Source organism: Pholis gunnellus (assembly GCF_910591455.1).
Source record: "Pholis gunnellus genome assembly, chromosome: 12".
In the NCBI taxonomy this organism is placed as follows: domain Eukaryota; kingdom Metazoa; phylum Chordata; class Actinopteri; order Perciformes; family Pholidae; genus Pholis; species Pholis gunnellus.
This window is the reverse complement of record NC_136539.1, coordinates 6,041,708-6,053,929: the sequence shown is the minus strand read 5'-3', so window position 1 is coordinate 6,053,929 and position 12,222 is coordinate 6,041,708. Positions and strand designations below refer to the sequence as shown.

General features: G+C 41.4%; 1 protein-coding gene across 1 annotated transcript in view; it reads right to left on the bottom strand.

Annotated features, from left to right (window-relative positions):
• The window catches only part of ramp1 (receptor activity modifying protein 1), a 54,930-nt gene extending 43,157 nt beyond the window's left edge, over positions 1 to 11,773 (bottom strand). Inside the window, exon 1 of the mRNA XM_079169649.1 lies at positions 11,705 to 11,773. Coding sequence (XP_079025775.1) covers positions 11,705 to 11,762 — 58 coding nt within the window. The 5' untranslated portion in view covers positions 11,763 to 11,773. The remainder of the gene's footprint in view (positions 1 to 11,704) is intronic.
• Between the last annotated feature and the right edge of the window lie 449 nt (positions 11,774 to 12,222).

Sequence of the window (12,222 nt, the reverse complement as noted above, 5' to 3'; positions counted from 1 at the left end):
ATAATCCATGGATAATTGCTAGTGGCTATTCCACTGTGGACAGGTCACACGCGCACACATGAACAATGCACATGCACACATGCTTCACAAACTAGCCTTGGCGCTGCTCATTAGCTCCTGAGGCGTGACAGTGAAATCGGGGTTACTGCTTTGCAAGTTTGCACACATGTATGCAAAACAAATACACACACACACACACACACACAAATCCATAGGCGCACACACACACAAACACACACACCAGTCGTGACCAGCAACGGAACTGATGAATGTGGAGAGAAAGGGAGGCAGAGACGGCAATAAAGGAGAGCTGGGGGGGGGGGGCTACTCACCTTTTTATTGCTAATTAGAAATATGTGAGAGTGTGAGATAAAGAGAGAGAGAGTGTGAAAGAAAAGAAATCAGTTTGAGGTGATGTTAATTTAGTTACAGCTCCTATTTCTGCAGGATCAATTTGCCGGAAGGAGAGGATGAGCGCTTTTGTTCATCTCTTAATTCCCATATGAGGTTAATATTGTACAGGATGTGTCGCATTTAAAAGCCTGTGTGCCTCTGTTACCTGAGGGCAAAGTGACACATGAAGCAGGAGCGTCACAGACACATGAGCCGTGTAATCAGGTGATCGGCATGGAGCGGTGAGCTCTTTGATGTTATCAAGAGGGATGCAGTGCTTTATTGAAACTACTGCTCAGATTTGTCTTGGTTTGAACACTGACATGGAGAATGAACACTATAATGGTGGATCTTTTTTCGTTCTAAATGTCAATGTACAAAACCAGACTCTCTCATTTGGTCCAATTTGGGATTTTTTCCGCAGCCTCGCTTAATTCCATACTAATCCCCCTACATTAAATTGGTAAATTATGCATCACAAGCATCAGAGAGAGGAATAATAGAAAGAAATGCTGATGGGAGTAAATTCATCAGCTCTTCAGAGTGTAACCTAAGCTGCAATAGACCTTTTTTAAATGAGACCTATATGTAGAAAATCCTACATACATTTCTGAAATGTTATTTCCTTCGACAAATAGGCTGTGGAAAGAGGAATAATAGGTCAGTAGTTCAAATCCATGACCTTAAACAATCTGTATCTGCCTGAATGCCACCGGAAATCCTGTACCCTATAAGATCATATTTATTATTTAAATCCTGGTGGAAGATTGACTGAGAATGCTCTTTCCAGCAATCCCTTGCACATGCAATTATGCATGAGAACTGCCTCAGGCCAGCTTAATCCAATACATGTGCAGCATACAGTATACTATGTATTAAGCACCGTATAATTCCAGATAAGTATTCACAAAATACTATCCAACCTCTGGTTTCCACAAAATTAAATATCTTAGTAATTAATTTCCCTTTCGGTCTCTGTAAATGGATGATAGGAAACCAGGCGGAACCTCCAGTCCTGACAAATGAAGCCAATGTGGAAGTGCCTTAAACGTGCATTCTCTCTACTGGCCGTCAGGAGGGGCAACTCCTCTGGTTGCAAAAAAGAAGTCTGATTGTTTCTCACAGTAAACATTGTAAACATGAGTTTATGATCTTAATCTCTAGTTTCAAGTCTTCTTCAATACAACATGATGTTCATTTAGTAAATTATGGTCCATTTAGAGTCAAATAGACCATGACTGATGATTGACAGGTTGCTACCGCTACCAGAGCCATATAAGGTGCAGTCTAAATATGGTCACGTCTGTTCACTGGTTGCAAAAAAACAAGATGGCAACAGCCAAAATGCCGAACTCGAGACTTCAAAACCGCAGTTCACAAACCAGTGGGTGAATTCACAACGCCTACGTCCACTTCTTATACACAGCTATGTAGGAAACGCACATTTGAGATGCAAACAGCTGTTCTTAGTCTAATTCATGTCAACTGAAATAAGTCTTCCCTGGACATTATCCTCATAATGGCGATAGAGAAGAGGATCAAGTGATCAGGATTCATACGCTGGGGACCATAATGGTCCGTACAAAACTGCATGGCAATCTATCCAATAGATGTTGCGGTGGACCGACAGAGTTGTCCAAGTTCTTGTCTGGCAATAGGGTTGGATTTAAAAGGCTGCTGTGGGAATAAGATCCAATCTCTGACTGTTGACACTCCTGTCACATGCACTCCAGCGTAAGAAGTTAGTAAGCCTCCTGCTGTCCTGTAGCCCTGGAGCCACAAACCGCTCCAGCAGAGCAGCTCATTGGTCAACAGCTTGGTTCGACTGTGATGGTAAGAAACATCTCCAGGCTGCAAGCAGTACATACATGTTTCCATGCCTCAGCCAACCCCTCCCTCAGGTCATCGCTATAAATACCAATGTGTAACCGTTTCACCGGTCAGGTTAGGTAAACGTTAGCAGAAATCCTTCGCAGGCTCTTCTGACGTCCCGACATGACTGCGAGTCACGAGCTCTGGATGTTGCGGGGCCACTTTGACGTATGCCATCATGTGCCGTCTGCGAAGCAGAAATGCCAAGGAGAAAAAAAAAATTCTTCAAAAGAAAAATTCCAGCCTGATGCACTAGTTGAGGGAACCGCAGCGACAGGCTCTCTATGCCACTGTTATGTAAGGTTAAATGTAATGTATGAGAGCAGCGGCCCAGATAAATGGGCTGTAAAATCTGCTCTGTGGTTCTCAGCGTGAGCTGGTCTCTCGGGACGAGGAGGAGTTATGTTCGTAGTTGATATTCTTATGATAGAAAAGTGTGCCAAAAGACACATGTTGCTACATGGGAAGGTATGCAGTATAACAGTTAATGGGTACTAAATGGTTGCCATTAAATTATCATTTGGATACTGGATTTAGTTTTGTCAGTTTTATCGAGTAAAACTTTGATGGATTCGTTTTTTGTTTTATTTTAATCAGATTGGGGAATCTTTGAGGTAAGAAAGAACACTTCTTACCTCAAAGATTCCCCAATCTGATTAAAAAATAAATAAATCCTGGTGAATCACCAGTGAGCTCTGCAGTCACTCCCTTTACAGCAACTAGAGAGCATAAAAAAAAGCTCAAGGGAGAATGAATATTGGACTTATACAGACACTCGACACTAAAGGAATGCTAATGTTGCTCCAAATAGACAACTGACATATCCATTTAAAAAAATCAATTGACACTGTTTTAACCATGACAGCAATATTTCCCTTTTCATGTGTTTAATTTGCTTAACATTAACTTCACTGTGCTGCAGTTGCCGCGCTCGGATAATGACGGAATAATTACTGACAGAAATGATGATATCTAACATTTTAAACATCATTGAGTGCAATCCAGGGTTATGCAAAATTGTTCAGCATCAACATTCTGTTTGGCGAGTCGGTTGCTATAATTGACCTAAGTGGATTGTGAGCGCGCGCACACACACACACACACACACACACACACATATACAAGAATGAGTGGTGTATTAATTCAGTTTTTTCAATTCAATATTATTTGTACAGTCCAATATCACAAATTTGCCTCAGAGGGCTTTACAATCTGTACATCATACGATGTCCTCTGTCCTTGGAGCCTCGCATCAGGAAACACTCTTATTGAGAAATCAACAGTCACCTTATCAATGATCTACCACTGATTAGGAGGAGTTGTTCACAGTCTGTGTTAGCGATGGCGATGCCAGCCAGACACTCTCATCATTAAACTCCTCTGTCTTCACAACCGCAAACAGACACTACTGCTCACCAATTACGTCCGGCCGGCCTTTGGGCTCACTAATCCTCTCCATAGAGCATTAAAAACGGATCTCTGAAGCAAAGTTACACATGATTCTTCCACTGGTGAGAACGTATTGATTGGAGTGCAGTAAACTGTTTTTGCTGCAGCTGACTGCACCATCGGCACTGCAAAATACTGAATACTGAAAACCCTCAGCGTAGTCCACGAGCGTGACCTTGGCTCATTGTGTGAATGTCCTCTCTGTTAGAGCGCTTCGCTTGCACAAAACATCTCAATTAAAGCTACAGTTGGTAACTTAGATAAAAACATTAGTAATCACTGCTTGTGAACTCTGATCAAACTGTCAAGATAGACTGCGCTGATCAAATATGAATCAAGATGCTGTTACTGCATTGGCTACTTCTTGCCTCAAATGTTTTCAGAAACATATTGTAGTTACTTTTTGGCTGTAAAATGAGAACGTTTTCTCCGACTGTTTTCAACATGCTGGCTGGGTCACAAGCTTTCTCATTTTCCAGCTTAACAGGAGAATAAAAGATGTTTCTGACAACAGTTGAGGCAAGAACTAGACAATGCAGTGACAGAATATTGATTCATATATGATCAGCGCTGCCTAGTCTGACAGTTTAGTGGGGTAGAGACTCTTCCTCTGCTCTGATTGGTTGTTTTCCTTCGGCCATTGTGGAATCTAGCAAATGCCATTAGCAGCACTAATAGGAGGCGGAGGAACCTGAGTTTTTCCCAGAGTATATCTCATGTATTAGTAACTTAACTGTCACTTTTATCATGAAGCAGTGTTGTTATTTTGCCACTTGCAAGAAATTACGTCTCTCATGAGGGACTTCGCAAGTGCGCATGTGCAGACCGTGCTTGCTCGTTTTCTTGATTTGTTCAATAATTCAACTGTGCAATACTTCCATTAATAAGGCATTTATACTTGTTTTGGTTATACCTCTGTAATATATTGTAGACTCACGTACATAATTTACAATGTATTTTACATATTTATTTCTTTATATTTTACCTGGTCCTTTTATTTCTTTTATTTTTCTCATATTTCTTTATAAGGGCAACTGTAACGTACTAATTTCCCCACAGGAATGAATAAAGTATTCTGATGCTGATTCATTGAGAGAGGACGTGTCCAAGGCAGGTTTCTAATATTACACGTGAAAAACGGCTCAAACAACATGCTTTTCATGGCGTCCTTCTCCTCCCTTCATCCATCGCTCACCGTCTATCTAATTAGCCAAAGTCCGTTGGGCGGGTCTGTCGTGCAGGAAACACGCAAACACACTCATGGAAACACACGGCACCATGCAAAACAGACACCGGCATATATCAGCACTATTAAAACTTTCAATATCCAGCCCCACCCACCTCGTTTATCTCTATGTGTCTTGTCCTTATTGCCCCCCCCCCCCCCCCCCTTCTCTCTCCTGATTTATGGAGATTCGTCCCCTTGAGTCCTTCACACTCTGTTCTGCCCAACAGCCCCCCCTGTGCTTTTTTAACAATCCATGCATTTCTTAGATGAGGGCTTATCAGGTGACTGGGGGGGGAAACCCAAAAGAAATGAACATTACCGAACTCCGTGTAAGTATCTTTATCAGTGGAGGGTCAACAAACTCTCTCCGTCTCTCTCCCACCTGCTCCCCTCCTGCTCTCGTTTGTTTCACAATGTTAAAAAAAACTCATGCCTGTAAGATGTCAGCCAACGAACTGCAACATCTCCCTGTTGTCAAAACCATTCCACACTGATGTAACAAACGCTTATCTGTTCAATAAATATGTAGCGTTTCTTGTTGGAGAGGGCTACAGATTGTCTCCTGTCCTTGACTATTCAATGCAGAGAAAAACTTTGGAAATACAAACACTGAAGTTAAATAGTAGGCTACCGTCTTAATACAATACTTTCTAGTCCTGTAGGCCATGAAGTGTCACTTAAATGGGGGCGGGGCGAAGGCCGCTAATGTCAGGGAAAAAGCTCTGAAAACCCACTGCACACTACCTGCATAGCACAAAAACAGCCGACGGACAAAGTTATCGGCTAGCTTGTGAACATACTGCAGCATTTAACAGCAAAAGAGACAGATATTTGCCTCAGGAGTAGGTGGAGACCAAATTAGAGCTAAAAAGGAGAGAGATTTATTTATCGGGTGGACACAAACACAACTCCAAATGAATGCTAATGCTGTCCTGTCTCTGCTCGATGTATATCTTACTTTATCGGCTTCATAAGGTGTTAATATGTCATTGTTGTGCTTACTGCATAGTGGCCCAAAAGGTTTAGGTATAAACTAGCCTTCAGCAGTCAGAGTTGGCCAAACGAAGTTGACGTCTTCCAAAGTTACTACCTTTTTACAACAGAATTATTTTTGTTTCCCCGGGCGGTGTTTTGTTAAGTAGCTGTGGTAGAGAGATACGCTTACACATGGCTGCCATTACAAAGACACCCACTTCATTTGGCTAACTGCTGGAGTCTCATTTTAGCTCCGGCTATAGGGTCACTTCAAGGAATGATTGCAATGGCCAGTGTACATAAGGCATGTGAGTATGTCATTAAGACGGACTTAGGGTTGAAAGTCGATCTCCTCCCACCCACAGCTTCAGGCATCACTGAACACACTCAGTCATTTTTACAAATGCTCTATCTAGCGATGTTAATAAACGTGAAAAATAATGTGTGTACAAATGAACAAACAGACATTCCGGGCCAAAAACATAACCTCCTCGGCTTAGGTAACTACGATTTCTGAAAGCTTAGTTGATAATGAATGAAGCCACCCGACCAAAATTAATCAACTTGAGCTTTTCTTTTAAATACTTTTTTTTTTCATTTTAGATGAGGAATTGATTAAAAGCTTGCCCAAGATGTATTAAAACTGCTATGTAGGAAAGTACCAAACATTGTCCCATGACCCACCCTGAGCCTCACGTTTTAGTCGGAGTACACTGCGTCAACCGTTTTGATTGCTTACAGGATATTCAGTCACTCCAGTCAAACTGTCAGAGTTGCCAGATGTTTCCCCCCCCGAGTCGATCCTCAAAGTATTCCCCTGCTGTCATTCTACGACCGTCCGTGTCGCTGGTGTGTATGAAATATTTCAGATAAATTCAAATTGCTTCCTGAGCCGTCAGATGACAGACGAATACGTCATGGGGAAGAGGATTAAAGTGTCTCTCCGTGTCTATAGGAGAGAGTTGAAGAACCCTTTGCCCTTCATCCACTCTGTATTCGTTGGCCCAAAACATTACCGCAGTACATTTAAAAATCGCTTCTGTCATGGCACAAACGACTTCAATGGCAGAGGTTATTTTGATTTGTATCAACCCTGTGCTCTATTGATTGAAGTATGCTGTGTCTTTTGAAGTGCCTGTAAGACGGATGGAACAGAAGAACCCTTGACAGCTAAACTAACCACCTGAATCGGGATAATTATTTAGGGATCTTGGGACATGAAATGAAAGATTTTTCGGAGCAATTCTTTGCTGTTTCAGGTGGGAATGCGGTGGAACAGTAATGAGGCAACCTGGTGCTGCTGTGATGAGTCATAACTTTCTCTCTGTGTAAATATAGAACACCTACACAAAGCCTTTGTAACGGGACACAAAGGGCAAAGAGTAGAGGAAGCTTGACGGAACTCCTTTATTGAAGAGTGTCCAAAAAGCACAACAAAAAGCGAGGACAATGAGCACATTTTTTTGTAGGACTCCTCGACGCTTACTTTGGGGTAAGGGGATGAGTTTCGCATTACAGTTCAGCTAGGGGTAAAGCATGTAGTGGTTGACATTAGTGTTAGAGGTTCGGAAGGGAACCCAAGTCAACTGAATGTCATCGGCCTAAAATTACTAGTGCTGTGGATCTACATGTGCATGCAACAGATACCGAGACAGAAAGACAGATACGAGACTGAATATGAAGATAGATAAGACTGGATCTCCTTACGCTCTCATTATATATTATATTAGTGGCAATGCATAATTGAGGAAATGTAATAATTGACACAATTTAAGAAAATCCATGCTCCATCAAACTCTCATTACATCTTGTTCATTTGTGGAGCCGATGAAATACAGGTTAGGGATGCAGCGATACATCACAGATATCTGGGCTTTGGGTATCTGCCGATACAGATCTGATACCACATAATTAATACGTTTAATGTCTCACTGTGTGGAAGTGATTGGGATCATTATTTTATGTGCAAGGCAACATCAGGCTTGACTTAAACATTGCTTTACTCAGTTTGTAAAACAACATGTAACAAATAAATATTAAAATATAAAAAGAATGAAATAATAAATAATAATCTTAAATAATATTATATCATATAATAACAAAAATAATATTATACAATAATGATATTATTATTATTATTAATAATAATAATAATAATAAGTCATTTACCGGCAACTTGGTAACACTTCTTCAAGATTAACAGGAATTACAATTCAAGTGTAAACCTTCTTTAATGCAGCATCACATAGGTCAAAACTAAAACAGGAATTAAAATTCCAGTGTATAATATACATAGTATATAAAAATATAACTAAATTGTTGAGCTCTGTCTCATTGTCACCTCCAGCTATTTGAGTCAGTTGGCACCTGCTGCATTGAATCTCACTTTTGTGCTTCACACTTTTCAGCCGTGCAACATCTCTGTAGAAAAATTGATTCTCATACAACTATGATTTGAAAAGGTGCAATTTTCAAGTGCTAAGAGCTACGTCTTCAACTACAACGGAACAAGCTGTCACGATGAACCAAAGAGTAGTCGGTGACAGGCTACTACAGCACAGCTGTTGGTAATTAACGTTAATCCCTCGAGTTGGCCAAACTACAAAACGAATCTCTGGTTCTCAGCTGGTGTACTATTTCTGCTCCTCCAAAGAATGTTTCTGAGAGAAGGAGAGAGGGAGAGAGAGAGAGAGAGAGAGAGAGAGAGAGAGAGAGAGAGAGAGCACGCTGCATCATTTTGCTGAATGGTGAGTTTTCTTCTCCACAGGTCACATCACATCATTTTCACTAGACAGTTAGCTAGCAGCTACCTCCAAGTACTTAGTTATTGAGTGAGTGACAGCTGGTCGAAAGCTTCTGAGCACATCATTACGTTATTCTGAGTTGATCAATATGTATGCCCCGAATTAAGACCTCCACGATTTGGAGCTGTGAGGCAGCCTGACCTGCATGTGAGTCAGATATCACGGCGTTGTCTGACTGAACTAAACAGCAGATGGTCAATATTGCAGCTATGGGCAACTATGTAGCTTCTGATGCTGCCCTTGTGAGCTCGTGGTTGCGACATGGAAAGTTGTGCAGACAACAAGATTGATGTTCAAGTTGTTCAGGTCATGATGAGACAGGGCATGTTTTAGACGAGGGGGAAACCTCCGGTTCTGAAATGTGAAGCCAAATGCGGAAGTGCCTTCAACTTGCATTCTCTCTACCGGCCATCAGTTGGTTGCAAAAGTAAATCAGATTGTGTCGAAGTCTCTGAGAAAATGATCCTACTTCTCACATGTTACCTCAGTAAACATTGTAAACATGATTTGATGGTCTCAGTCTCTAGTTTCAAGTCTTCTTCAATAAAGAATTATGTATATTTAGTAAATTATGGATCCATTATGCAAGACGGCAATGGTCAAAATGCCGAACTGGAGGCATCAAACCAATGGGTGACATCATGACCACTAGGTCAACTTCTCATACACAATCAGGCTGGGGTGACATCTTGTAATTATTCTCAAAGACAGTGAAGCTGGGAGTGTCTCGTTTTTTTCTGCTCAATGTGCTTCACGTTTTTACAGGAGTGCCCTGAAGACCTCGAGTTGAAAAAAGGTATATTCAGAGCAGAAAGGTTAAAGCTAAAATTACAAAACATTGACTTATCATGTACTGTCATGGCCTGCGCCATTTCTGACGTCAGCAAACACGTCACAACTTTAGAACAATGAGCTTGGGGGGGTGGGGGGGGGGGGGGAATCATATGGACTCCTTTTGTAAACACACAACCACATGTGAAGGCAGCATTAGAGTCATGATTATTTTTTGACAAATAATAAAAAATGTCAAAATAGTTTTGCTGATAATATAACATATTGGAACAATGGCAGGACCTCGTCAAGCAAATGCATAATTCCAATCAGAATTTTTTTCTTGTAGAAATAATCTATGGTTTGACTATACTTTGTAATAAAGCACAGAGGCATCTTTGTTTAAAGAATATTTTTGGACATTGTATGAGACACTTGATAGTAGGGAGATGACAGGAAATAAATGGAGCGACAGATGGGAAACAACATGCAGAGGAAGTGGCATCAGGGCAACACTTAATTGTATCTTGTTTAATTCCAGTCAGAAGAACTTGAAAGATGTTTTCTCCTCAGATCGCTCTATAGTAGAAGATAAGAAGGAGCTGCCCTTGGATAACAGATCACCAACCAGGTCTGTGTTGACAACTCATTGCCAACACTGTTTTTTTCTGTTGCTTTCCAGATTGAATTACTATTTTCATAACCCCTTCAACTGAGTGGCCTACATCTCAGATAGAATGAAGAGAGCATGATTGCAATGACCTGACGATAACCTGATGATATTACGTGATTGCACAAATGTTGCAAAAGGTTAAGAGACATTACTGCCACTCCAATGGGTGAATCTAATGGCCTCCACCCACCTATCAAACTGATTCTGATTTACTACGGGCCGAAGCAATAACATAAGAGATGCTGTGATGCTTTCTTCCCGTCACTTCTTCTGTACACTAAAGAAACGTACAGCTGTTGTGGTGAGCGTGACGGGACTTCTGTGTTATTGAGCAGATTTCCAGTGTTGTTGTAATTTTTAAATGAAGTGTGTTTTCAGTGCAGCCCCCCCCCCCCCCCCCCCCCCCCCCCCCCCCCTCCCAAAACAAAAACCATGAGTGAAGAGAAGGTGCTTTAGTCTGAGGTTATTTCCAGGTTTCTCACACAAATGCACAAAAACAACTGGACAGGTTGGTTTGGGCACATTTCCCACCTGTGAGAAAAAAACAAACATTATAATAAAAAGAGTTGACTTGTGAGGTTAGATGCAGTGAGTGGGTGTAGTGTTTTCTTCACGTATTTTTGAGAATAATAAATTCAGTCTTTTGCAAATTAGATGGTTTATCTTCACATTCCACAGCGAAATAAAACGCAATTCATTACATCACATGTATTCTAAACAATCTATCCACTTATTAATACACAGCTGTACAAATCTCTGATTCATGGTCTCATGTGGTCTCTCTCTCTCTCTCTCTCTCTCTATAGCAAGACCTCTCTCTCTCTCTCTCTATATATATATATATATATATATATATATATATATATAGAGAGAGAGAGAGAGAGAGGTCTTGCTCACACTTTTCCCTGACATGGAGCCACTTCCCAGCTGCATCAATGTATACAAAGATGATGTAGTTTACACTTCACCACGCACGGTGGCTGGTACCACTATTAATCCTAAAATAAATATGATAAGGTGTCATAACAAACGCACAGTTTGGGTAACTGGTGTAATGAGACTGCTGACAGAGACAATACAGTATTTTATTTTATTGTATACTGGATATGGTAGCCATGTGAAAGATCTCCAATAGTATATTTTCATATATTTATCTTCAACTTTTTATTTGACAATATCCATAATTTTTTAATCCCCTAACATTTGCATAACCACCATTAGCACGTACTATACTGACAGCTTTGAGTAAAGTTTGTATTCTTGCTTAAAAATCTATCTATATATCTATCGTCATTTTAATATGATTATTCAGTGTCACAAACACAGAGCCCCTGTCACAATATTGCATTTTGTTTTTCAGGAGAGTAACATAACTCGTTTACACATCTTATGAAGCGTCCACAAACACATTAAGTGCATCCCAACTCAATCGCTTGGGACTAATTTGCACGAGGAATCTGTTTCGTCACGTCGCTTAAATATATGTAGGCTACTGTATCATTACACACAACGAATGCAGCCACAATGTGACAGACTCACCTACAATGAACCACAGGAGCGCCTGTCTCCGCAGAGCTGCCCCGGTCTGCGATCCCATCCTGTCTCTCTCTAAACCGATCCGCCGACTGAAGTTTGGGAGGGAAGTGAAAGGGGGGGGTGGAGGGGGGGAAGGGGGTGAGCAACCGACGAAGAGCTCAATGAGTGAGAGGTAACATCATAGGAAACAGCAGGTGAATAAATCCATGTATTGCGACCGTCCGTCCGGGCGGGGGATCCTCTGCTGTATCACCTTTGCGCAAACTGCTCGAGGGGGTTGGTGGAGTGGTGGAGTGGTGGAGTTGGGGTGGAGGGTGGGTCCTCGCTCCTGCTGCACCTGAACTCCCCCGACACTTCCTTGTCACCGATCCTCTGTCACCCACGCGTAAAACATATTGACTCGTAAAGTTGCAGCTGTCTGTCCCACCAGTCCGTCCCGAGGAATTTATTTTCTTCTTTTTTTTTTTGGAGAAATCCGGAGCGCGCTCGTGAAGTGTGCCGGCGTTGGTAAACGGTGCCGC